The following is a 26,763-nucleotide window of genomic DNA, read 5'->3' on the forward strand; positions in this document are numbered from 1 at the left end:
AATGAAAAATTTGACATCAGGTTCCACCATGTTGATGGATCCATCCATTAAACTTTGAATGCATATAGAGGAACAGCTGCAACGTCGGTTCCTGTAAATGAGAGATATCCACTAGACCAGCGGACATCTCTAAATGTGGCAGTTGGGTACTTCCTCAGGGCAACGGAGTTCTTTACTGATGTAAAAAAAAAAAGAAAACAAGTGATCAACACAAATAACCTTTCTTCAACAGCTAGTATGGACAGATAATCCTAGAGGCTCACCATGACTATAGTAAAGTGCACCACAATAATATCCAACAGATATCAGTCCTCACATTTTAATTAAATTGTATTTAAATGTTATACAAGCCACTTTTAATTTAGGGCACTAAAGTAACTCCAAAGTGAAAGGATTTAATGGAATATAATGTGGCCAGTGCGTCAGAATGTGTAAATATTCTGTATTTAAACATAGAATCCTTTTCCTTTCTTCTATAAGGGGAGACAGTATAAAAGAAAGTGGGTAATATTATATTTTGCACCTAGGGGACAAACACAGTGTCCATCATTGGAGTGAACTTTACTTATAAGATCCCTAATCATCCAAAGTAGATGAAGGCCAATTCCAATTTTTAAGATTAGTTCTCGAAGAAACTTATTGGGAACTGGGATAAGCAGGGGAAGGTTTCATAAGCTGCAATTCACAGTAAAGCATGCATTACAGATATTATGGGAGACAGATAATCTCTATCTTCACTCTAACTAACTTCTAGAACCAATTCTTTCATCACTCATTTAACTTTAGCCATTAAGATAGAATTATCAAATTGTAATTCAGATGTACGGGCTGATTTAAATTTAGACGGGCAGAGAAATGATCATCACCATGGTGGAGTACTGCACTCTCACCGTGGTGACAGTACTCTGCTCACCTTAATAACAGATGTGCTCTGCCCAGGCAAACATCTCTTGCATTTCCAGGAGCCACCATCACAGCAGTTCCCGTATATGCATTGTAAATTTGACAGACAGACAGCTCTGTCAGCAAAAAGGAAATCTGGAAGCAGTATTTTCTTTTTGAAAAGAAAAATATATTACCCTCACTATGGGAGCATTCTCCCATGGAGTGAGGTTTATTTAAAAGTTTTCATTGCTCGTTACAGCCACATTTTTCATGGGGGGACGGGGAGTGAAAAGCCATGAGTCCACTCAATCTAAATATGGCAGGAGGACACATGGCCAAACCACTGATTGCCCTTACTGGGTCGGTACATTGGAGGTGTGTGAACGCGGCAGAGATGAAGTAGTCTCCACTGTCTCGAACTGAAGATCCAATCAGACTCGAAATGGGCCGGGTGGATCTTTAGGTTGACGGAAAGGGTACTCCATCGCCATTGCAATGGAGTACTGTTATAATAAATCCATGAAGCAGGATGTATGGAGAAAATCATGAGTTTATTTCAAAGAACAGTTCCTCCAACTGCCTAGCCTAACGCTCCTCAGGTAGAGAACAGAACATTCTAAGGTGCACTCCAGATAGAATTCTCGGGAGGAACCACCCAGGGAGGAGGGAATAGGAGCATACCAACACATATTTAATGATAATGACCATAACAATATTATGAGGTGAATATGAAATAAGGGTAAGATTATACCTAGTACCTTTGTGACATACTACCTTTTCTGCCAACATATAAATCAGTCCCTTCAGTCGATATCTCGCTTGAACGTTCATCCAACCCACTAATTACAGCACTCTAGGTAGTAACAAATAGTTTCTCTCTATCCACAATCCAATTTAGGGAATGTAAGAAACACAAAGAACAAGATTTAGCAAAAGATGTCAGAGTGGTAAATCAAATTTGAAACTTAAGATTTGAATCATAGAGTTGGATGGAACCATCAGTAATCTTTTTAAACAGGCCCTTTCCAAGATGTCTCAGGCTATCATAGAGTCAAGGACCAATAGAGAGCTTGAGCGATCAGAGTCCTTTGGACTGCTTTCCTTAAGGGTTTAAAGCAAAGGTTGCCATATCTGATATAGAACCATATAAGAAACGGAGTAAATGGTAAAAGTGTGGATTTTAACACCACCAGATGTTTAACCTAATGAATGTTATCCACAAAATGAAGTCCCAAGTAGACATTAAGACATTCCTTAGGAACATTTTAAAGGAATCAGATGTTTTTAGATCTATGTTTAAGTTTTTTTTATATATTAATAGAAAGACAGTACATGGTTCACCAAGAGTAGTGATCATCTTTTGCAGTGGATCTATAATCCATAAATATCATACATAAGACAAGATATTTGCACATTTAGGAAGATCAGAAAGATAAATCCTGAATTAGAGAGGTGCTAAAATGCAACCCTGCCTCAGCAATTCTCTAGAGGGATCTTAGCAGATAAAGTACCATTCCCATTCAAGTCGACCCAATGGTGAAAATGATGTGGTTGTATTATAGATAATGGGTTTTGAGGTATTTTGTAATACTGAAGATTGGACTATAGCTGGTCCAGCAACCAGGACAAAGCCATCCAGAGATTCAGAAAATTGTAACATAATTTGCAGAGCCTTTGGATGGATCTCTTGGCAAATGCTCAAAGAACTTTACAGTGGTCTATAGCAGTATCGATTGCCAGGAATCCACATTGCATCTGCGTGATAATACCAATACTTGAAGCTCAAATTTTTGGGTATTTGGGAAGTGTGTCTTTTGTGGCACACTGCTACTTTTTAGAAGGCAGGATCTGGCATTTCCTCCAGGGATGGAAAGATATTACTGATGGGTTCTCTAATTGTTCAACAGGCTACTCAGACACATAAAGCATACCTTTAAAATTCCAAGAGTATGCCGTCAAAGACCCATGCTCTGCTCCGTCCTTCACCACCCCCTTTTGTACTGCTTCGTTCACCATAAGTTGGCAGGGTATGCTCAGACGTGAGTCCCTTACTCACTTTACCACTGGATTCAAGCAAGCCTGGCTGCAGATGACTGTAATGCCAGAAACCGGTCCTAGGAAGCTTGAATCCGGTCTAGGGAAGGCATGGCTTGGCAGTTCGGGCTGGACTGTTCCCATGAGGCACAGGGTCAGACTGATTTGCATATGTCTGAACTGGGGTGGCAGAGTGGGCTAAAGAATGGTGATGGATTAAACCCATATCTCTTGACTGGGTGTGAGTGTCTGATTGGTTGAGATGCTACGTCCATCACCACCCCCTTTTGTACTGCTCCTTCCTTCAGCTGATATTGATATGCTCTCAATCGGCCCTCATGGACTGTAGACTTGCCTCCAGCTATCTCCTTCATACCTACAAGAGGAACTGAGACTGCCTTATTTCACACCCACACAAATCTCCCCAACCCAGTACTTCGAGATCCTTAGTGTGCCCTCAGACACATCCAGTTCACTCTTGTATCACCCTCAGATGTTGTCAGCTGGATTTCAGAGCTTGGCAGCAAACACAACCAGCTGCCTTCGGAGGGCACTGTCAAACCTTCAAACACCTTCATTGGCCACTTAGGCATCACTTCTGCTGTCCATCATACACACTCAAATAACCAGTCCTCAATGGCCATATTCAAGGGCCTGGTTAAAAAAGCTAACTTACACTTTTAAGTAAGGTTACACTTTTGAGTTAGTTTACTACTTTTGGTATTCGCAAACTACACGTTTAGTAACTTACATGTTTGTAGTAGGCCTAGGACTACAAATGGCCAACCAATGATACTGCAACACCTTCCTAAAAGAAATAATGGAGGTATGGACTTACTACAAAAGTGCAAGTTACTACAAAAGTGAAGTTGCTAGGTTTGTGAAAACAAAAAGTGGTAAACCTACACAATAGTGTAATTACTGTAAATGTGCAGTTTGTGAATAGTACTTTGTAGTATGTTTTGTAATACTACTGTAGTAGTAAACCACTTACTACAAAATGGGGTTTGTAAATAAGGAGCTGGGGGCATGATTCACATGGGAAACTTTCACTTTGAAGTAAGTTTACACTTTTGAGTAAGTTTACTACTTTTAGGTATTCACAAACTCAAGTAAAGTTAATGTTAAATTAAAATAAATTATTAAAAAGACTTAAAGATATGAATAAATAAAAATAATGTTAAACATATCTCAAAATAATATATATTTAATATTAAATTACAAAATATTTTAATAATCCCTCTTGAATTTTAAAAATGTAGCAATAAATGTATTTAAAAATAAGTGCATTCATTCTAATTAATCATATTCATCACTTTCATTAAGCATTAATGCTCAAATATTCCGTGAGCTCAGAGTATATGTTCTTAAACTTAAACTTAAAAAACATAATTTTAATTTGATTTATTTCCAATAATTCAAGTTAAATATAATTTTTATTGTCCCTATATTTTCCCCTCTGAAGACTCTGCAGCTGACGTAGAGCTCCGCAAGGAAAAGTACAGGGAAAAGTGAAAAAGTTCATTTAATTTCCAAATAAATGTTAAAATATTTTTATGTTTTATATTAATGTAAATTCATGTCATATAGTTTCCTTAAATGGAGAACAAAATACAAAAGAAATGCTATATCGCTTTTAATTCAACTAAGAACTAAAACTTCAACTAATGGAAATATATTAATTGAAGTTACAATAATTTTTTGTAGATTACCTTAAAAAATGAATTTCCACTTAAAGAAAAAATGCATTTAATGTTCATTGATAAATATTAAAAGTAAGGTATGCAATTAATTTAAAGGATTTTAATTATATCAATAACATTAATTGTTACTTGACTTTTAATAGGATATTAAAATTATTTATCAATAAATAAAAATATGTACTAATTTCAAATATGTTTAACATCAATTTATATAGATTTTAACTGTTTTACATCATTTAATTTAATTTAACATTAGGTCTTGTGGGGTTTTACTTTAAGTCCCTACCTTTCTATTTTTATGGGAGGATGTGGCAGTACCAGTGGTTGTCCATGTGTAGTGCTGCACTTACTACTGTTTTTTTGTTGTTTGTAGCATTTTACATTCAGAATTTGACAATTTACAGTCCATGAAGTGCAGGAACAGTTTTTGTTGCTCCCATTGGGGTGCCCATTTTCAGGGCCCCGCACAGTGAACGTCAAAAACAAAGCCCGCCAGATAGGAGGAAACTCCTAATCTGGCAGGTGGCCTGACCATGGCTTTAGTGGTGCAGCGGCAGGGAGGACCCAGCACCACACCGCCAAAGTTCTAACAAGGCCTTTAGTGTGGTGAAATGGAGCAGCTTTCTTTCATTCTGTGACCTACAGGAGAGTCTGCATGCTTTGACTAGGCCAATCTCTTAAGCAGTAAAAAATAATCTCAACAAGATCACTGCAAAATCTTTTAGTCAAGTTCTAAATCAATGTTTTTTTTAAGCTTTAGCGTTAACTGAGCTGAAGTGCACTCTGGATCTCATAGTGCATGTCTGCAAGTAATCTCTCTGTGGTAGCATTGTCGGTGGCCCAGTCTCCTCCGCACATCAGGCCAATTGCTAGTCTACCCTTCATGGCAAAGACGATTGAAAAAATCATGAATACCCAGATTTCCGAGTTTATTGAAGAACATCAGCTTCTTGACAACACGCAGTTTGGGTTCCGAAAATATCACGGGACCGAGACAGCCTTGATCAAAGCCGCTGATGATATCAGGGTCATCAGGGACCAGGGTGGCACCGCCATACTGATTCTGTTAGATTTATCAGCGGCTTTCGACACGGTCGACCACAACATCTTGGTCGACCGTGTCCAAGGACTCGGCATCTGCCATACTGACAAAAACCTAATAGCTTCTTTCCTTGCCAAAAGAACGCAGGCTGTCATCCTGGGACCCTTTCAATCAGCTCAACTCTCTGCCCCCTGCGGAGTTCCTCAAGGCTCATCCCTTAGTCCGACACTTTTTAACATCTATGTGTCGGACCTAGCTAAGACCATCAAAGCACATGGGATGAGCCTTACCTCGTACGCCGACGACACCCAACTAGTGTTGGCGATTAAAGGCGACGGAGAGCAAGTAGCTGAAAAATTTAAGAAAGGGCTCCTAGACATAGGAGATTGGATGGCGACAAACTGCTTAAAGCTGAATTCAGAAAAAACTGAGGTACTCATTTTTGGTCCACTCTCCCCAGCCTGGTCCACCTGTTGGTGGCCAGAGACCTTCGGTACTCCTCCCACGCCGACCTCGAAGGTCAGGAATTTGGGTGTCACCTTTGATGATGGACTTAATTTCATGAATCATGCCAACAAAACAGTATCCACAGCGCACTTGAAGTTAAAAATGATCCGCAAAATACGCCCTTTTCTTCCTGACTCTGCCATTAAGACACTGGTTTCTGCCCTTGTCCTCTCATCCCTGGATTACTGTAATGGTTTATTCCTCAATGCTCAAATCAGAGTAACTGCAAAACTCCAAACTATACAAAACGCAGCAGCTCGCCTCCTCACCGGCAAAACAAAGTTCGAACCCATTTCCAAAAACATAAAAGATCTTCATTGGCTGACTGTACAAAAAAGAATTCATTTCAAAGCACTCGGTATAGTTTTCAAATCAATCAATAATCAAGGACCACATTTTCTAAGAGACCAACTTCAACTCTACAAACCCACAAGAGCTCTACGATCAGCCACTCTCAGCCAACTGGTTGTCCCTCGTACCAAAACAGTCTCCTGGGGTGACCGACGCTTTTTGGTGGCGGCCCCCAGACTCTGGAACACCTTGCCTCTCAATATCAGACAAAGTGTCACACTGCTTCAGTTCCGTAAACTTTTGAAAACCTGGCTGTTCTCTCAGTAATCTCATTTTCATTCCGTCATATCTGATCCATTCACTCATGCCCTCATGTCTCCTTAGTCAATATTGGTTTTAGCGCCTTGACGCCCACGGGTATAAGCAGCGCTTTACAAATATTAAAAATAAATAATAAATAAATAAATGGAAGCTGCAGTGACCTGGGTGAAGGCACTCCAATCAGGCATAGAATATTTTTTTCCTTTTTGTTAATTAGGGTGGTTTTTGTTCCTCACCTTCAGTGAAAGAAAGCCTCATGCCTCTGAAGATTCTGCCAGTAAAATGGTCTTAATTGCATTAGCTAAACAGTTAAAGAAAGAGAAATGCACAAATAAGCATGACTTGAATGTAGAACAATGTGACCTGGAAACAATCCACAGTCAACAACACTTGCATTGATCTCACAAATGACAATCTTCTCTGACCTATTATTGTGAAGGCTTTAAATCAAAGCCACTACTCATATTTTACTCTAAAAGAGCGATCTGCACCTTCATTCTTGTTGACCTTAGCCCTCAATGCAGGGTCACCCCCAAACTTGTTGCCTTCACCCCTCCTGTTTTCTGGACACCTTGTAGTAGGCTTTTAAGACTCTGATGACTTTACCACAGCAAACCAGTGCTAAAGTGATTGTGCTCTCTCTCTGTAAAACTTGATCAAATTGTCCTATACCTGATTGCCACATTTAATTTACTTACAGGTCCCTGGTAAAGTGGTACAACATGTAAATTAAATGCTAATATTGGGCCTGGAGCACTTATTGTGCCACCCACTTAAGTAGCCTTTTAAAACTTCTCTCGGGGTGGCCATTGCAGCCTATGTACAGTTTTAAACTGCCAATTCGACCTTGCAAAGCAAAACATTTAAGATGTCTAAAACTCCCTTTTTAGTACATATACGTCACACCTTAGGTAGGTCCTAAACAGCCCATAAGACAGGATCCATTTTATTTAAAAAGTTAGATATGTGCTTTTAAATATTCTGTGGCCTGGTTGTGAAAAACTCTAAAATGAGTTTTTCACTACTGTAAGGCCTATCTCTGTCATAGGACAGTAATAGGTTACCCTTTTACATTTAATAAGTGATAGCTTTTTGGGGGACAGGAAGAAATGTCATGTTTGGTGTCTAAAGCATTATAATTTAAATCCTCTATAAAGTTTAAATCGGATTTTAAGTTTCAGTCCTGAAAATGACACTTTTAGAATGTTGCCATGTTCTTGTCCTAACCATTTTGTGCCTGTAGCCAATATATGTCACTTGACTAGGTGTAGTTGCCAGTTGACCTTTGTGTATTACTCCCAGACAGTGACATAAAGTGGGACTAGATGTTGCCAGAATGGGCCATCCTGATAAGTTGGGAGGGGCAGAGCTGTGGACAGCCCCAAATACATTTCAAAGGAGCTGCCTTAGCACACTGACAATGACCTTCACACTAGCCTTTTGTGACTTTAGACTCCTTGGGGTCTAGGCAGGGAGAAAAGAAATTCCAGAACCAGGTGTCCAAACTTTTTTCTACTTCAAAGCTGGCACTCGGTATACAATTAGGACCGTCAAATCACTCTTCAGTACACTCCTGAACCTCTAGATACTGAAGAGGAAGGACTATCCAGCAGACAGCCGTGATGCTTGAGACCTGCATTGCTCTCAGAGAAAACTGGACCTGCTCCCTTCATTCCAGGCAGATTAACTCCAAGGGTCATTTGGCTGACCTCTGATTCAGAGCTACATGTGATGCAGCTCTACTCCGGAAATGTCTTTTAAAACCTCATCACCTTTCCCTGAAGTATTAAATCATACATTTACTCATCAGTGGGGCCCATGACACATCGAGTCACTCATACATACTTTCTCTCTACTTCATGGATTGGTGTGAATCAAAGGAGAGCTGCTGGATCATAGCGAAGTGTCTAAAACTAAGCTAAATATTTATAATATGTACATCTGCAGTTTAAATCATTTTCACCATGGTTTTATCAATGAGACAATTTATTCAGACACACCACCATTAATTGTCGATAAATCTGTTAGTAAAAATTAGGCTAAGGATGAACCAGACGAGCTTAATTCTTCATTTATCAAATTTTTATTTAAAGAGAAATCTTCCAGCATGACCTGTATTTATTCACTTGTTTATTCATTTAATGCAAAATAGATTTAAGGAAAAGAAAGAACTTTAACTCATACATTTATATTTCATTTAATTCAAAGTTCAAAAAATAAACACATTATTATTGAGATTATAGGACATGAATATTAGCAAAAGACATAATAGTTCCCAAAGTCCATCTCCCTATTCTCTCTAGCTACCTCATCTAAAGACTCCGTATTCATTCAAGTAAAGTTAAAGTTCAGAAAAATTTCAAAGTTCTTACTCGTCAGGAAAATTCAGCATTCCAGCAGCATGTCAGGATACACAGATGAAAATTGAAGAAGAGAGAGTTTTTTCTTAAGTCCAGACATACTCTTTTATACCCTTTTCCCCTAAGTAATCTTTCTAATAAAGTAACTATCAATGTCTTTTAGCAGTTTTGATTGGTCAATTCGAGGGGTGGATGAGCATAACCTTATCATCTTATTGTTTAATTTCCGCATGGTCAGCGCTATGAAAATGGTTCTTTGTCTTTTCTTATATCTGTTTCACTCGTGTCCTTAAGTTGTTATTTTTGCATTTTTTCTCATGTATTCAACACGAACGCCCATTTTGTTGGCACTCAGCTGGACTTTCAGGGCACGCTGTCCTTGACCCACTCTGTACAGGCACAGGCAGCTCATATTTGTCTGCAGATCATTTCATCATACGCATGCGTACTGCACCGAAATCTCTGAGTCACCTAAACGTCCATTTTGTTCTAGGCCTCACAGGCCAGAACGGGAACTATTATAGAAACAAACACAATTAAACGTTAATTGTTGAATTACAACCCTTCTGTTTACCTTCCCCCTTACTAAGGTATCCCTGTTAGTTATTACCTAGCAGAATAAGCAACATATATGCGTAATTTACTCACCAGTCTTCATGTTTTTACCACAAATAAACAAACAGAAAGCACATTCATGCCGCTTTTGGTTAATTTATTGCTGCTGTATTAATTCTTAGACACAACAACATCACTTAGTCGATTATAGTTGCAACATAAGCAAATTAGTTTCCCACGTGTACTTGTCTGTGCATTCTATTCTATGTTGATTCGTTTTCAAAACCACACGATTAATTCATGTTACTGTTGTGAGAAAGTGACTTCACGAGGGGTATACAAAATTTTGTTTTTCCACCTCGCTCCATCACATGCACATAACAAGCTCCAGAGGCCTCCCTGCAATTGCCCAGCTGACCTGCTGCACAGGACCTGCCCAGACCTGCAATTGGACCTGCCTGAACCCTGCTCTGCAGGAGTAAGATCCTGATCCCCAAGAGGTTCCTCACCAGGCCCTGGGCCCTTGGCTGGTATCAGTTGAGCTTCCTTTACACAAATAAAATGCTCTGGTCTAAGTGAAACAGAAATTGGTGAAAGCCTTGCTGAATAAAAGTATTCCTTTTTTAGGGCAAATTCCAGTACTCACCAGAGATGGCATGCTTTGTCACAGGGATTCTCCTCACACCATGACCGCAAATCACTGTGCGGTGTACAACTCCTTACACTGAGAAGGAACAGCTCTTTGGAGGTTTTGATATATGGTAGCAGCCCTATGGGGTACTCAAAGATGTTGAGGCTAGCAGAGCATGAAATAAGTGAGAAGAGTGATAATGATATTTAAAATTGACTCCAGAGCAGGTGTTTAACTTTATTATTGAGTGCCTGGGTCAGGATTAAAAAGGGGAGTGAAGAGACTCTACCGCGGTCAACTGGCCTTGCTTCTATATGCCGTTGATCAGTGGTCAACATGTTTCTGCCAACTAGATCCTCAACAGAGATGTATTGGCATTCATTAGGACCTTAAAGTATCCCATTCTGTGAAGCTCACATAATGTGGAGGTATGTGATGTACCTTTCCACTTATTTATCCATGGAAAAGAGTGTTATCAAAGAGGCAGGGTAAAGCTAACTGCGGGGAGTATGGAGCTGCAGCTTTGCATATACTAAAAACAAGGCTTTGCCAAAAAAGTACATTAATAACACTGCAGTTTCCAGAGATGAAAATGGCCACAGAGGGCTTTATTTTATTTTTCTAAATTGTTGTGGAATTTTCTTTTGTTTTCTTTTCACTTTAATACTGCTAAAGTACTACATAAATACTTTTCTCTTTGCCTCCAAATTAAACCTGACTGCTTTGTGCTAAGCCGCTAGAGGGTTAAGCACAGATTAGTTTAGTGACTTTAGTGGTTCACCCTGACAGGTATTGGGGCTGTTGCCTGAGTAGGGTTAACAACCCCTGAACCAAAAATACAATTTCTCAAAATTCCTAATCCAAGTGATCGAATCGCTCTCTGTTCCTCAATGATACATTTGCCTCTATTTGCAGGAAACTATCTAGCTTCCAGTACCCACTTGGGTGACTCAAACAAGCTCCCCTGATGTTCAAATATCCTTAGTGAAAATGCACCTGTCCATGCCAAACAGGTTAAGGGCTCTGCAAAGCAAAAGTCGGCACTTTGGGGCATATTATCAAGCAGCAGTGATCGCTGGCCGCTCTTAGTGAGAAATTATTTATCGCTGTCTATCGCTGGCAATTATCGCCATGCTATCGCTGTATTAACAACGCATAGCGCAATGGTGATAATTTTCCAGCAATAACGATGTTTTCTATCGAACATCGCTGGTTTTCCAGCGATGTGCCATGGAAAACGGTGATAACCTTGCTGATACGACCCTGTGGTCATAACAGCATAATCCACCCCCATTGTTAGGTGTTGTTAAGTCAGTGTCTTAACAGACGTTGGTTTTTGACGAAAACCGCGGTTTTTGCCAAAAACTAACGTCTGCTAAAATGTGTGGGCCACCTTGTAAATATTGCGATGTACCCTTAGCGATATTTTACAAGGTAGTCCGTCAGGAGTACGCCCAGTGACGCCCACTTTGCATCTCATTAGAGATTCAAAGCGAGGCATCGGGAAAACGGGTGCTAACATGCGCTACTTCATGTTAGCACCACCTTGGAAATAGGGCAATGAAAATATCGACACTTTAGCGACAAAAAGTGATGCTAAAGCTTCAATACTGCCCTTGTTAATATGCCCCTACAATCTTTCCAGCCAGGAGAGCAAAAAACACAGTGTGAAACTTGGATCTACACAGGCCCTCGAACCCATAGAACCACTCAACATGTGAGCCACCACACCCAAATGATGAAACCCAACAAATTTAGTTCATCCTCTCCTACCCCAGCATTTAAAAAATGGCTCCAATAATAGGGCCACCCTACAGCTGTCAAGCCTGTACTGGAGCCCAACTGGCCCTGCCTCCCTATATTGGTTTTGTGAGTAGTGTCATAATAATTGGATTGAGTTTGGGAATTATGATTCTGGAGGCAAGAGTGATATTGATAAAAATAGAGATGACAGCGGAAGAAAAATTGAATATTTATTACCTTACTGTTGCATATGTCTAGTGGTGGTAAGGTCTGTTTGAAGGCAGAAAGAATGTTGAATATGTCAGATTATTGGTTAGGGATAAACTCAAAGATGAGACTAATGCTAAGTGAGGAAGAGTCCAGCTCCTCAACTATGCAATATCTTGGAGTGACGCCTGTTTGGAATAAAAGTTCACAACAACTAATTTGATAAAAAAAGATGTACAGTTGCTCCAGAGACTTTGGGATGGAAAAAGAAGAAGGAGATATTTGGAGTGCAATTTCAAAAAGACAGCATATCCTGAACAGTTACCTAGAAGAGTTTACAGCACAGTGTCTTTGTATTGTCTTCGATGAATGCGGCCGGTAAGAAAGTTGGAGCTTCAGTTACCATCTTCCTAGTTCATGAAAGGAGTCAGTATAGGAGAATGTTCATTGGTGCAACCTTATTTTCCTATGTCACATTGAGTTTGATTGCTCACATTCTAGCACCAAGCCCATGAGTGGATATCCAATTTCCCCACCCTAGAGAAGAATGCACTGGTGATTTTTTTATGATTTTATGCAAAGCTGCAAGCTCAGCTGCTGTTGTCACAAGGGTTTATGATTGTCCACAGCATATTAACTCACCGTAGGGTGGTCGGGCGGGGTGGGTTTGCAGCAGTTTTTTATAGAAAATAAATAAAAGAAAAAAGAAAAAGAAAACGTACCTCTTCCTCGCATCGTCAGCCGCTGCCACACCATTATATCTCCTCTGTCGTTGCAGGAAGCACCAGGAGTCCTAGCTTTCTTCAGGACCTCTATGCTATATAATGTATTTGGTGTTCTCAATTGTACGAACACATTCAATCTTGTATCACAAACAGTCATGCACTTCATGCTCTAATACTTGTGTCTTTTGGTTGAGGAAAAATAAAAAATTAGGGGCTTATTTACAAGCCACTTGGCCACTTTTGCGTCATTTTTAACATGGAAAAAGTGATGTACGGATGGCCCAACATTTTGAAAATGCAGGGATGCTCCGTATTCATAAGAATACAGCGCGCCCCTGTCCTTCCCCTAGTGCTGACGCAAAAAAAGCTGCCTAGAGTCAGTGCAGGTACCCTGCTGTCATGTGGCAAGGGTGCATACCCTACAGGGGCAATTGTTTATGTGCAGGAAGGGTCACCTTCCTGTACATAAACAATCAATAATGGCGATTTTTTCTTTCTATGTGTGCTGCAGAAGGCAGTACACATGGAAGGAGCAAACAGCGAGGAGAATTTAATAAATCGCCATTCTAACGCCTGGTTTTCCATGGTATTAGTTTTTGGGACTGCCTCAGCCTTGTAAATCTGAGGAAGTGTCAAAATGGGTGTTTCAGAGGAATACTCACAGCAACACCCATTGCATGCCGCTTTGACACAGAGGACTTTGGTGGAAAGGGGCATATTTACAAGGTGGCGTTAATCTGTGCTAAGTGACTTAGGGGCATATGTAGGTAATTTCCATTTTGTGATTCCCAAATAGCGATTTTTAAGGAATCGCTATTTGAGAATAGCAAAATGGAATGTAGGTAATAATTCGCAATTTTTTTGCAAATCTCTAACATTCCTTAATTGCGATTCGCAAATTGCGAATCGCAATTAAGGAATGAGTGTCCCATTCATTCCTTTGGGCCAAGAGGCCCATAGGAATGAATAGGGATACATTCTCAAATTGCGATTTTCTATGAGAAAATCGCAATTTGAGAATCGCAATTCCAAGGGTGCCAGAGTGTCCAAAGGACACCTGTTGCACCCCTGGAAATGTGCCTCGAGGTACATATGGCACACATACATGCCCTAAGGGCATGTCTGAGCGCCACATGGCACTTTAAATAAAAAAAAAATCCATTTTGAAAGGAAATAGCAAAACACCATCTACTTGGAGTAGGTGGTATTTTGCGATTCCTTAAGCCAAAATCGCATTTTAAAATTCACTCCTACACAGCATTTAAGGAATCACAAAATTGCGATTCCTTAAATGCTTGAGCAAAATATGGAATCGCAATTTTTGCGATTCCTTACTTTGCTAATATGCACCTACATACCAAAGCAACGTTTGCAATTTGCAAACACCGGAATTCTGCGAATTCCAGCGTTTGCGAATCGGAAATGCCTACCTACATATGCCCCTAAGTGCCACCTTCTAAATATGAAAAATGGTGCTACGCCACCGAAGCATCAAAACAAGTGATGCAGTGGGGAGAGGAGCTTGTAAATATGCCCCATTGTTTTCAGATTGCTAAAAGTTTGTTTTCTGGGCTGAGAAATGATGTGTATGGGTGCCCAAGCCAGGTAACAGTGAGGTGTGCTGAATCTATAGATGAGATACAAGTCTGCAAAGCTATTTAAAAAAATGCAAGCTATATAATACATAGGTAATTACATTTGTTTACAATGTAATAATGCTCAATGTTCACTAGAAACAGACAGACAACGCACACTGCATCCAAAAATAGTACAAACGTTAAGGAAAAGAACCAGTCGAATTTTAATGTATTTCCCTTAAGGTTGAAGCATTACCTAAAAACTCATTGCAATTAACTCATTATGTGATACAAAGAAGATCTTCAAATAAATAGACAAAACATGTTGAAGGTGAATACTTAAGTAAAGGGTATGTAATGACATTTAGATCAATGCAAAATGTAATACAGGTACATACAAGAGTTACACAGAAGGTGAGCGAAACATAAAATTAAAGTTAGGAATTATTTGCACCCTTTCAAAAATGTAACATGAAAATGACTGTGGTACGTACAATTTTACTCTGTGAGTTATTCGCCTATTTTTTCTGCCTCCTTAATATCAACATCTCAGGATTCATAATAAATTAAGTTGGAAAATGTAGTTTAATACATACAAAGGACCTGGTTCACAAAGGTAAACTTATACTTTGTAGTATTTCATTCGTTATTTATTGTCATTTCATGCTTTTATTAAAATACTAAGGATGAACATTAATTTACAAGTCAAAGATTTTGAACCTGAGCTGGTGGGCTAATGGCGAAGGCAATAGCAAACAACAATTTCCAGCTTTTAAGGCTCAGCATATTCTAAAAAGTGTGGCCCTTCTTCAAGTTTCCAGGTAGGTGCAATTTGATGTTGCATTGGGATAATAAGTTTTGCCGGTGAAATGTTTTCCTCTGACACATTTTTCAAGACACTCCCAGCAGAGAGACTAGGGGCCCGATGTAGGTAAGTAAATTTTACCACTTCTTAAATACCGAATGATACCGAATCGGTATTTAAGAAGTGGTAAAATAGAGGGGGGGGATGTAGGTAATACAGAATCGGTAAATATCGAATCGTTAAGATTTGGTATTTACCGATTCTGTAAATACCGATTCGGTAATGCCCATTGATTCCAATAGGCATTGAAGCCCATAGGAATCAATCGGTAAATACCGATTTCAGCAAGGGTGCAGGGGGTGTCACCTTGTCACCCTCTAGCACCCCAAATACAGGCATGTGTGCCATGTGGCACACAGACATGCCCTAAGGGCATGTCTGTGTGTCACATTGCACAGGTGTGCATGCACAGATGAGCATGCACACCTGAATTCGGTATTTTACCACCCAATAGGATTGGGTGGTAAAATGCCGATTCTTAAGGGCCTGTGGCACTCTTAGGATTGCCAACTACATGTGGATTTACCGAATCGGTAAATATACTGATTCGGTATTTTACCGATTCTGTAAATTTACTGATTCGGTCAATTTACAGAATCGGTAAAATATAGGCCCCTACATCTGAAAACCCATTTACCGGTCGGTAACGGGCGAATTCGGCCATTACCGGCCGGTAAATGGACACCTACATCGGGCCCTTGGTCTTTGGAGCTGGTAAAACATGTGTTGAAATCAGTGCAAAAATGACTTTGTTACTTACCAGTAACTTCATTACTTCAAGTCATGGTGTTCCATGTCACAGTCCTCACCGTTGAGCACTCTGTGTTCAGGGCATAGAATTCACCTATAAAAGAAAACATCCCCACCCAATATGGAGTCTAACAGGAAGTTCCTGTCACATGACCCATAATGGTGGGGCGAATCAAGTTCACATCCTGTTAAAGCAGGCACACTAAAAAGCACATTTCCCCCCTCCAACTTCCATGGGTCTGAGGGAGGGATACAGCACTTTGACGAGGAAGACGAGGACTTTGAGTAATGAAATTTATTGGTGAGTAACCAAGCCATTACCTTCTTTCTCCCTCTTCCTCATCACAGTCCTGACCATTTAGCGTATACCAAACCCATGTGGGAAAAATGACACCACATATAAAGAAGCAAAATAATTTATTTCAGAATCAAAGAAAAAGAGTAGTGAACAGCAGCAGGAACTGGAGAACTGACAACTGCAGATAAGAGATAACCCTTCCTCCATCCTTAATTTGTAATAAGGGATGAACATATGGGGAGAAGATCACGGGGCTCCTGCATAAATGTCTTTCAACGAAGCATCTTAAAAGGCCACACAAGATGAAGCAACTCCAATGGTGGAACATCCCTGAACCATAAAAGGAAGAGACACAAAGACACATGGATATGCAATGGAAATTGCAGATCTAACCCAAAGGGCAAACGTCAAATTAGTAGGATGGTGGCCTTTATTTACAACTTCAAAAGTACAAAAAGTAAATCAACTTTCCGAAAAGGGTAGTTCACTCAAGATAAATATTAAGAGCCCTTGTTAGATCAAGAGAAAGAAACAACAATTCCTCCAGTAAGTCAGTACGAACAATATCCTGCAATAGATGGAAAGGGGAAGGAACCTTGTGCAGCAAGCAAAGAGGGGTCAGGTCAAGAACTGCCTTGTCCTGAAACTCAAATATGGATTGTGAGAAAGCAACTCCCCATTCTCCCCTAGCCACCTACCCAAAGGACTGGCTACACGAAAAAAAATCTTAAGGGTCAGGAACTCTAGGGACACTGTAAAGACGGGTTCAAATGGAGACTTTTGCAAGGCATTAAGGACCTGAGGTAAATTCCATGAATTAACAGGTGAACAAACCACTGGTCTCCTTAGGCTAAGTATTCAAAGGGGAGAATGGAGGGACCCCAATATCCTTTATTGCCACAAACTACTATGTAAGGTACAGACTGAAAGGCCCAACAAGAACCCTTTTCTTAAAAATCCTAGGATAATACCACCCTCACAGACGTCTCGAAAAGACCCCTAGAAGAACACCAGGTAGAAAAATTCTTCCAAGGCCATTCATAATTTCAAAGAGTGCTCACCTCCTGACAATTCTATATTGAAAGGGGGACTTCAGGGGAACAACCCAAGCTCACTATCCTCTTGCTTTCAATTTCCCAACTCCCAATGACAGCTGCTTGATAGATTTGTGGGATAGAAGAAGAAACCTGAGAGGATGGAGACAGTGAAAACTGCCACATGGGAGCAAAGAATAGCAGTGAAGAAGAGGGTACCTTGGTTGTCAGCACCAGAATTTCTGCCCTCTCCCTTCTGATCCTGGCAGAAACCCTGCTGACAAGGGAAAAGGGGGGAATGGCAAAACAAAACCCTGAGGCCAGACAAAACTCAGTGTGTCCACCTTCCTTGTCTTTTGACACTCAAGGAGAGAGCAGGCGTTTGGCAGAAGGGCATCCTACATGGAAGCGAAGAGGTATAGCTATGGAGGCCCAAACTTCTCCACAATCTCCCGGAACTCTAGAAGTGACAGGCACATTGTCACAGAGGGAGAAAGTTGGCGATTCAGCTGATCCGCATCCCCCTCCCCGAAAGATACACTGCCGCCAGACCCAACAAGTTCTCTTCCGCTCAAGCCTCTGTCTGATCTCCTAGAAATGGCAGCACATGAGACTGAGTAGTACCCACATGAATCAGATAGGCCCGTGCCATCTAATTGTCTGTCCTGATCTTGACAAATGTGGCCTTGAGGAAGGGAGCAAAAGTTAGAAGAGGTATGAAGGCTGCCGCAAGCTCTTTTCAGTTTGAGGTCATCATCCGCTGTGCAGCTGTCCAGAATCCCTGAGCAAAATTAATCTCCAGAGTTGCACCCCAATCTAAAGGACTTGCATCAGTTGTCAACATTAAAGCTGCAGGCAGATTCCCCTTTGCAAGATTCACAGGTTGAAGCCACCACTGGAGATGCTGAATGATCTGTTTAGAAACTGGAACCAAGGCATTGTAGTTCTGGGCATTTGGGCTCAAGGGTGCTAGAAGGTGATAGGCGAGATAGGAAAGGGGTCTGTGAACCCAAAGAATGAGATTCAAGGAGGTAGACATGTCCCCTTGAGCCCTCAACCAGTTGACACCTGCTGGGTCTGCCTGAGTCTGCAGGAAATTCTGTAGTTGAGACATGAGGCGTTGTTGATGCATAGGAGTGAGGAAGACTTTCCACATTCTTGTGTTAAAAAGTGCCCCTGTAAACTGGAGTTCTTAGGTAAGGAGTAGATGACATTTGTTGAGATTGATGATGAATTCAGATGCTCCAGGCAGATGTGAACCATCTGTCTAGTTTCTTGTACTTTAAGGAATGAAGAGGAAAAGAATAACCAATCATCCAAATAAGGGAATGTCAAAACACCCAAAGAATTTTGGAGTACCACTTAAGGAGCAGGTTCGAAGTGAATACCCCAGGGGCTGAAGCAAGACCAAAAGGAAGCAAACAGAATTGAGAATGCTGCCTAGAGCAAAGAACCTGAAGAACCTCTGTGAAAATGGATGAACTGGAACATCAAAATAGGCATCCAAAAGGTCCAATGAAGCAAGAAATGAATTAGGAGAAATGAGAGATAATATCATGGATAAAGGCACCGGAACACAGGTTTTACCCCTCCAGTGTAGAGTTAATATGATTACCTTTTTAGGAGCTTTTTCCGTCACATTATCTTGGTTTATGTCTTTACCGAGCTGCCCCTGTTATGGGATCTACTGCCAATCAACTAAGCATTTTACGTTATTTGGTACGTTGTCCTAGTTCCCAAGATCACTGTTCCTTTGCCCTATTCTTAGTGGAAGACCTTTTAAAACACAACAAGAGGGCCTGATTTTTTTTACAACACCTTGAGCCCCCTATGATGCAGTTTTAAATTTTAGAACCCGGGCACTGATTTTAGGGAACAAAATATGCATCATGAAGTTATATGCTGGGTTATAGATGAGTACATTAATATATGATTTTAATGATCTTAATATGTTGTGATCATATGTGTTTTAACATGTGTTTTTATGGTGTACAATTTGAATAATTAAAGATATTTATTGATTGATGAGATGTAATATTTGCTGCAATCTTCAACTTCTGGTAGGGAACATGAAGGTTGACTTTAAATACAGATCCAGTCAATATTCCCCTGTTAGTTTCAAGCCTAGAAACATCACAGAATAACAGCTCAGACCAATCTTTGATTCTGGCACTGGAATGATGGCTTGCTAGAGAAGCTCAAAGATCCCTTTCTGCATCCCTAGGTACCTCAGGGGGTTCTGAGGGGTTGGAGTTGGTACAAAAACATCTGGAGAACGGGAAGAAAAAGTGATAGAATAGCCAGCTTATTCCAGCTGAAGAACTCAAGTGTCAGTGGCATCCTCCCAGACAGAGAAAAGGTCTCTGATTTGGCCTCCCACTCTCTGATAGACATGCTCTTGGAGCGGATGTGATGGGGGGCTAATTGCAGGCTGTTACCTGGACTTGTCAATGGAGCAAGTGCTACAGCTTCATCCCCTTCCATGAAAGGGGTGAACCTGCCCTTTCCCAGCCATGGAAGGTTTCAAAAAATCATACCTGAATGGAAATCCTCTGCCTCTGGATGGAGGTTTCAGCGGAATAAGAAGTTTGGAGTCCTCCACAGATTTTATCAATAATCCTCAAGTTGAGGCCCCACATTTTTTACTCCAAGTGAATGATGATAATACAGAAGCTCCTTCTGAGAACTATAGAAAATGAATGAATGAAAGATTTGTGCAGTGCAAGGTTACCCCGAGGAGGGTCCCGGTGCTAACGGGCAGAGCCCAGGTACACACCCACCAACAGACAACCTACTGCCCTATGGAAAAAGCCAGATTTAAATCTTTTTTTAAATAAGGACTCAGATGGGATAGGGCAAAGTTCATGAGGGAGCTCAATCCAGGCCTTAGCAGCAAGAAATGAAAAAGCTTTGCCTTCCTTTCGGTCACACCTAAAGCGCAGGATTGACAGGAGTGAGACAGAGACAAAGGCAGAGTGCAACGCTCTGGAGGGAAGATACTGGATGAAGCTCCTCGCCAAGTAGCCAGGGCTAGAAAGATGCACTGTCCTGTGAACCAGAGCTAAGGCCTTAAACAAGATGAGGTTCTTAACGGGCATTCAATGCAGCACTTTTAGTGCAGATGAAGTCCAGGATCACTGAGGTAGATGCAAAAGAAACCTTGTTGCCACATTTTGAACAACCTGCAGGTGATTCACCAGAGCATCTGCTGCACCAAGTTAGAGATTGTTTGCATTATCCAGATGCATGGTGATCAAAGCATGGACCACCACTATTCTCACCTCCAGACGCAGAAGGGGGAGATCTTTCTTGAGAGTATGGAGCAACACAAAGTATTGGCCAACCACCACAGAGATCTGCAGCCTCATGGAAAGAGTAGTATCTAGCTTCAACCAAGCGGGGCATATTTACAACAGAATGGCGAAGTGTGGTGTTAAGCAAAAATTGCTAACTCCACACTCTGCCATCCTGAAAATGCAGAGATGTGCTGTATTCACATGAATGCAGTGCACCCCTACGTTTCTTCTAGTGCTGGCGCTAAATCTGTCTGCCTAGCACCAACACAGGCACCCTTTCACCATAGTGCAAGGCTGTCTGTGTTGGAGGGAATGATTGTGTTTGTGCAGGAAGGTATCCCTTATCTCACAAAGACAATCCAGAATGCCGATTTGTAACTCCTATGTATGCTACATTGTGCAGCCCACAAAGAAGTTGTAAATCGTCATTTTTTAAATAATTTTTTATGTGCAGAAAGCTGTCGCTTCCTGCACATAAACAATCATTCAAGGTGGTTTTCTATTTCTATGTGTGCTGCACAATGCAGCACACATTAAAACAGCAAAAAAAGGAGAAATTAAACATTTCTCCTTGTTTTGCCATGTTAAGACCAGGTTTTTCATGGTCTTAATTTTGGTGCTGCCTCCTATTTACGCCACCCTTGTAAATAGGGGGCAGCGTCATAGCCCACTCCTTTCACGCTAAGTGTAGCGTGAAAGGGGGCCTTATTTACAAGGCAGCATTAAGCCACAGTAAGTAGCTTAACGCCACAGGAATGTCACCAAAAGTGAAGCTCCTGTGGCATTAAGTGCTTGTAAATATGCTTCTAAGTTTTTAACCACCAGAGATGGAGGGGGTGGGCTGGAAGCAAAGAGGGCCATTAATCTTCCCACTGATTACCCTCATGTGGGTAAATGGAATGATTTCCATTTTCTCTGCATTGCATTTAAGTTGACTACTCTGCATCCAGTCAAAACGGCACACACACAGCCTGTAAATGATGCTGCAATATAAGCATGGGAACCCTTGAAGGCCTTCTAAGTCCTCATTCATATTTGGCATCTGCCTTTGATGGTGGGCCCAGACTTAGCTGCTGCTGCCAATAGGAAGTCAAAAGTAACTTGCTGTTCCACAATGGACAATCTTGTCTTCCCCTTGCTGTAGTTTCTCTGACAAGGCTTGGAAGTCATGCAGTAGGGACTGAACTGTATATGTAGCATATGTTTCTGATGGGAAAACCCAATGCAGAATGAGCTCATTTAGCCGGAGTGTCCACCTTGTAATCAACCTGTTCACTAGGGAACCATCCCCTGTTATAAAACCAATAGCTGCAAGACCAGCCATAATAGAGTCCACCTTAACTTGAGGGGGGAACTCTTTTTTAAAGTTCATGAGAGGGTATTTTTGAGTTAGGAATGTAGGAAAATCAGACGTCTCCACCTCGCCCCATTCCCTAGTGAAAAAACCTTGACGTAGCCTTGTGGAGAGGGAGGGCATCTGGTTCCTTCCAACTATACTGGGAGAAGAAATCTACCTCCTCCTCCTGAGGAACCACAGCAGGAAAAGCAAAAGTGTCCTTAAAGTGGGTTAAAACCTTCTTTAATTCTTCCCCCTTCATAACGTGCCCTCTTTCTTCCTCATCGGATCTTCAGAATTTGATTATGGCAGTGGAGAGAGCTTAGATACATTTGCAGCGCATGTCCTTCCCTTGCAGTGTATGCAGAATTGACTGTTTTATTAATCATGGCCTAAAGGACATTGGGGCATATTATCAAGGGGGTTTATCTCCACATTTTTGGCTTTAAAAGCCAAGAAAGCGGAGATAAAATTATCTCCCTATTACCTACGACAGCTAGTAGGAGATAGCGACCATCTTGGGCCCTACTTTGCATGTCAGTGATATTTATCACTAATGACATGCAAAGTGGGCGTGCCAAGATGTTAGGGACTGGAAACAGTCGCTAACATCGCTATCTCCTGTTACCTGTTAACATCGCTATCTCCTGTTATCTCCTGTAACAATGTGCACACATATTCACAATAAACTTTTTATGTCCTTATGTGTTTGTTTGCCTGTTTATCGCAGATAAACCTTGGTAATACCAAGGTTTATCTGCGATAAAAATCGCCGCATCTCAGCAGTAAATTTTTGTCTCTAACCAAGCAATAGCGATAATTATCGCTATTGCTTGGTAATATGCCCCATCATTCTAAAGCCATTCCAACAGGCTCCCATGATGTGGATGGATCAGTTAAAGCCTCCAAATGTGAGCTAGACTCAGAAGAGTACCTGCACTTTGACACTCGCTTCCACTCCATGTCTCTATTCCAAAAGCTGATACGGTGAGTTATGCGATTGGCCCCTTTAAGAGTATACTTCCACCCTCTAAGTTGTTGCTCAGCAACAGTGACACGTACTAACATTGGAACCGCTACCTAAATGGGACCGATACCTTTGTTCCTCATTAAATTGATTACCAAACATATTGTTCAGCGGTACGCGGCAGGAACGTGATACTTAACTAGATAAATCTTCTAACAAATGCTTGAAAATAATTTAGTGGCTGTCTAAATTACAGAAACACAACGACTAGAACTAAGAAATAAGCAAATATAACAATGAGATTTTAACTCAACAAACAGAACTTGCTTCTATGGTGAATCAATACACAGGAACAGAAAAGAAAAAACAGGATGTGATCTGGGTTCGCCCCACCTCAATGGGTCATGTGACAGGAACTTCCTGTTTACTCCATATTCGGTGGAGATATTTTTCTTTCATACGTGAATTCTGTGCCCTGAACATACAGTGGTCAATGGTCAGGACTGTGAAGAGGAAGATGTAGGATGAAGGTAACACCTATTTGCAAGGTTAATCCTTGTTCCGAAGCCCAAAACTCACAATGGTGCAGTAATATCACACCTGGTAATTAAAGCACCCATCAGTATCAGAATATTTTGGGTGCAGTATTGCTGCACCAATTTGACGGGCAACTCACAATTAAGCCATACATGGTCTTGCAAGTAAAGCACATCTGGTTGGGGACCATGCATTTGGTAAGTGATGCACCTGCTGGTTAAACATGTGCAAGTCCACATTGCTTAGCACTTTTTTTGCACAAAAACAATGGTGAAATGGATTACATTTTCATGCCTTAAACACTGTTTGTCTTTCCTGTTACTCATCTATGGGCACATTAGGACATTTACATAGACACACATCAGGTTAATGCTAATACTGTTTTTGTCATCAATCAGGTCACATTATATTTGGGGCTGGCAGAGTGAGAACACATCTTTTCTGAAAATGTAGTTAACTCCCCAGAATGAGTGAAAATAAAGAAACAATGGAAATACAATTTAACAATGGCAATTAAAGAGACAGGTACCTTATTTTGACTAACAAGTCATATCAAATTCAACCTCTTGACACACAGTTTCACTTGAAGACCGGAATTGGTGTTTTATAGTCTGTCCTTATATTACGGGCCCAATTCTGATGAGGTTTGGAAAGCTTCCAACCAAATGGGTTTGGGAATGGTTTCCAACTGAATCTGATCGGGAGAGTCCAACCGACCGAGTACGATGCATCCAGATGCTTCCAAATACAATTTGGTTGGACTCCCTTTGACTTCAATAGGAGCCTTTGTTCCGACTGAATGCATAGGCTCCGATTGAAGAAAGGAGTGGCTGGGGGAAAACGGGAACCCTGTGGTGGGCACCCCTGGTGCCTGCTACCCTGTGCATGGCTGGTAAGGGTAGACCCATGGGCCCGATAGGGAAGGCTCCAGGTGCAGGGGGTCCACTATGGGCCTCCAAAGTCTGATTCCGACTGCCGATTGGAGTCAGACGACACGATTCTGAAAGGCTGTCCAATTCCAGCATCGTACTCAGTCGTTTGGAAATGCAGCCCGTAGAGACATACAATTCTGCTCCGTACTGCTCTGTCATTCCAAATGACGTCAGGTATGGATTGGGATATGCCTAACACCTAACTCACATTGTACTATGTAGGTTGGAAACCTTTCCGAGTCGGTTGGAAAGACACATTCCCAATCCGATTGGATGGAGCAAATGCCGTTAGGAGGCCTTCCTAACTGCATCAGAATCAGGCTCTAAGTGTACAGATGAACATGAAGTCGGTTTTTCAGGCTGGCACACTGCCCTCCATGACATATACCCCCCTACTCGGAGCAAAGAAATTTGCTAGACAAACACAACTTAATTTTCTTGTATTGTTATTCTGGTCAACTACTTTCTCTGGTGTATTTCTGAAGACTATGATACATTTGAAAATAATTAACAGTCTATCTAAAAGCAAAAGAAAAATTATGCCTATGGGAAAGGTCCAAACCTATTCATCAGGGGTATATGAAAGATAATGCCTACAGTCAACAAAAGTGGCACACACTAACTTACCATTCACATTTCAGATACAATTGTCTTTAAGGAGAAATCTGCTACTTTGCAGCAGCCATTGTGTAATATTACAAATGCACATAAGTCAATAATGAACATACAATTTAACATGGACTAATGCGCAGAAGAATAATGTGGAAAAAAAGGAATTGTAACAATGTACACACATATTCACCATAAACTTTTTTTGTCCTTATGTGTATATTTGCCACTCATAATAATCCTTTCCTTATAGAATGTTCCCCAAAGCTAATTTGCTATATGGAATAAAACTTTCCAAGTTTTTGTAGAGAATATGAGTAATGCCCCTTTTAAGTATTTATGCATACTCCAGGCGAGGCAAAGTTCTAAAAACAAAGAAAAAATGCTGTGCCCTGGAGGATTCATCTGGTTGGCCCAATAATACAGCTTGTTCATCCTCTATAAAGCCTAGAAGAACATATCAGATGTCCAATATGACATGAAATTCTTCTAATTACCTGCCAGTCATTCGATATTTTGTGTGGTTGCTTGTTGCCTGCATACTGTTGCTAACACTTCTCATCCAAGGGACAGCCTCCAGCAAGTTTGACAGGGAATTTAAAAAACAGATTTTCAAAAGAACTACTCTTGATCGTATATCTGTTAAATTTGTGACAATATTAAAGTTAACATTTCACTGTAAGAGAATAGTGATCATCAACGTTTCATCCGTTGTCCTCATTTTTTTTCAAATAGGTAGTTTCAAAAATCACATGGGTTGGTTTATCTTACAATTCAATGCAAAATGGTTTTGATTTCTTTGAAAATGCACATTTCTTGATTCTCTGCTTCCGAGCATTGGGACATAGTGTGTTACACAGTACCAAACAACATAAAATTTAAGGCACATAAATTAAGTTGTCCATCATCTGTAAATCATAAAGCTGAAACTTGGCAAAATCTGCCTTCTTAATGGTACATACTATGGCTTTTTATACATTTGCACTCTTAGCGTGGGTTGGTGATCCAGATCTTCTGGAGTAGGCTAAGGGGTTATCAATGAAGGCATCAGAATCCCCCATGCAACATGCAGCAATAGAGCCTCCCAGGAGGGACAGAGCAGCACCCATCCAGCCAGAATATAGGGAATAGCCGAATGTCACAATTGCAGACTCGCGATGGGCGCCCACAGGGTACCAGATGGTGGCAATGACGGCACAAAGAGCTGTCAAGAAATAAAGCAAATATTTAAGTGAATTTTGGTGGAAAATAAAATACCACAAGGCAATATTTTAATTCAACATAACTACAATCAGAATGCATGATTCTGTGCTAAAAACATCTTACAAAAACATTCTGAGATTGTTTATGTCTTTTTTATTGTAAAGCACAATATTGAATTTGAAAAGTATGACAATGTATCTGGCTCAAAAAGGGTGTAAAGTAGGGACGTTTTTATCATCAATTGTTAAACAATTATTAAAATTCAACCAAATTTAAAAGATCTGGCCAAAATTAAGATGCTATAGTGAGAGAGGAAAATCAGTTATTGTGTGCTATAATTGAAGGAAGTATTTCC

At 40.7% G+C, this 26,763-nt stretch overlaps 1 protein-coding gene across 1 annotated transcript in view; it reads right to left on the bottom strand.

Moving 5' to 3' along the window:
- Window positions 1-14,781: 14,781 nt before the first annotated feature.
- CLDN11 (claudin 11) overlaps window positions 14,782-26,763 on the bottom strand; it is a 131,472-nt gene continuing 119,490 nt past the window's right edge. Inside the window, exon 3 of the mRNA XM_086949181.1 lies at window positions 14,782-26,409. Within this exon, the coding sequence (XP_086805307.1) occupies window positions 26,177-26,409 (233 nt within the window). The 3' untranslated portion in view covers window positions 14,782-26,176. The remainder of the gene's footprint in view (window positions 26,410-26,763) is intronic.

The sequence above is a fragment of the Lissotriton vulgaris genome, unplaced genomic scaffold (genome assembly GCF_964263255.1).
Source record: "Lissotriton vulgaris unplaced genomic scaffold, aLisVul1.2 SCAFFOLD_1346, whole genome shotgun sequence".
Lineage (NCBI taxonomy): Eukaryota > Metazoa > Chordata > Amphibia > Caudata > Salamandridae > Lissotriton > Lissotriton vulgaris.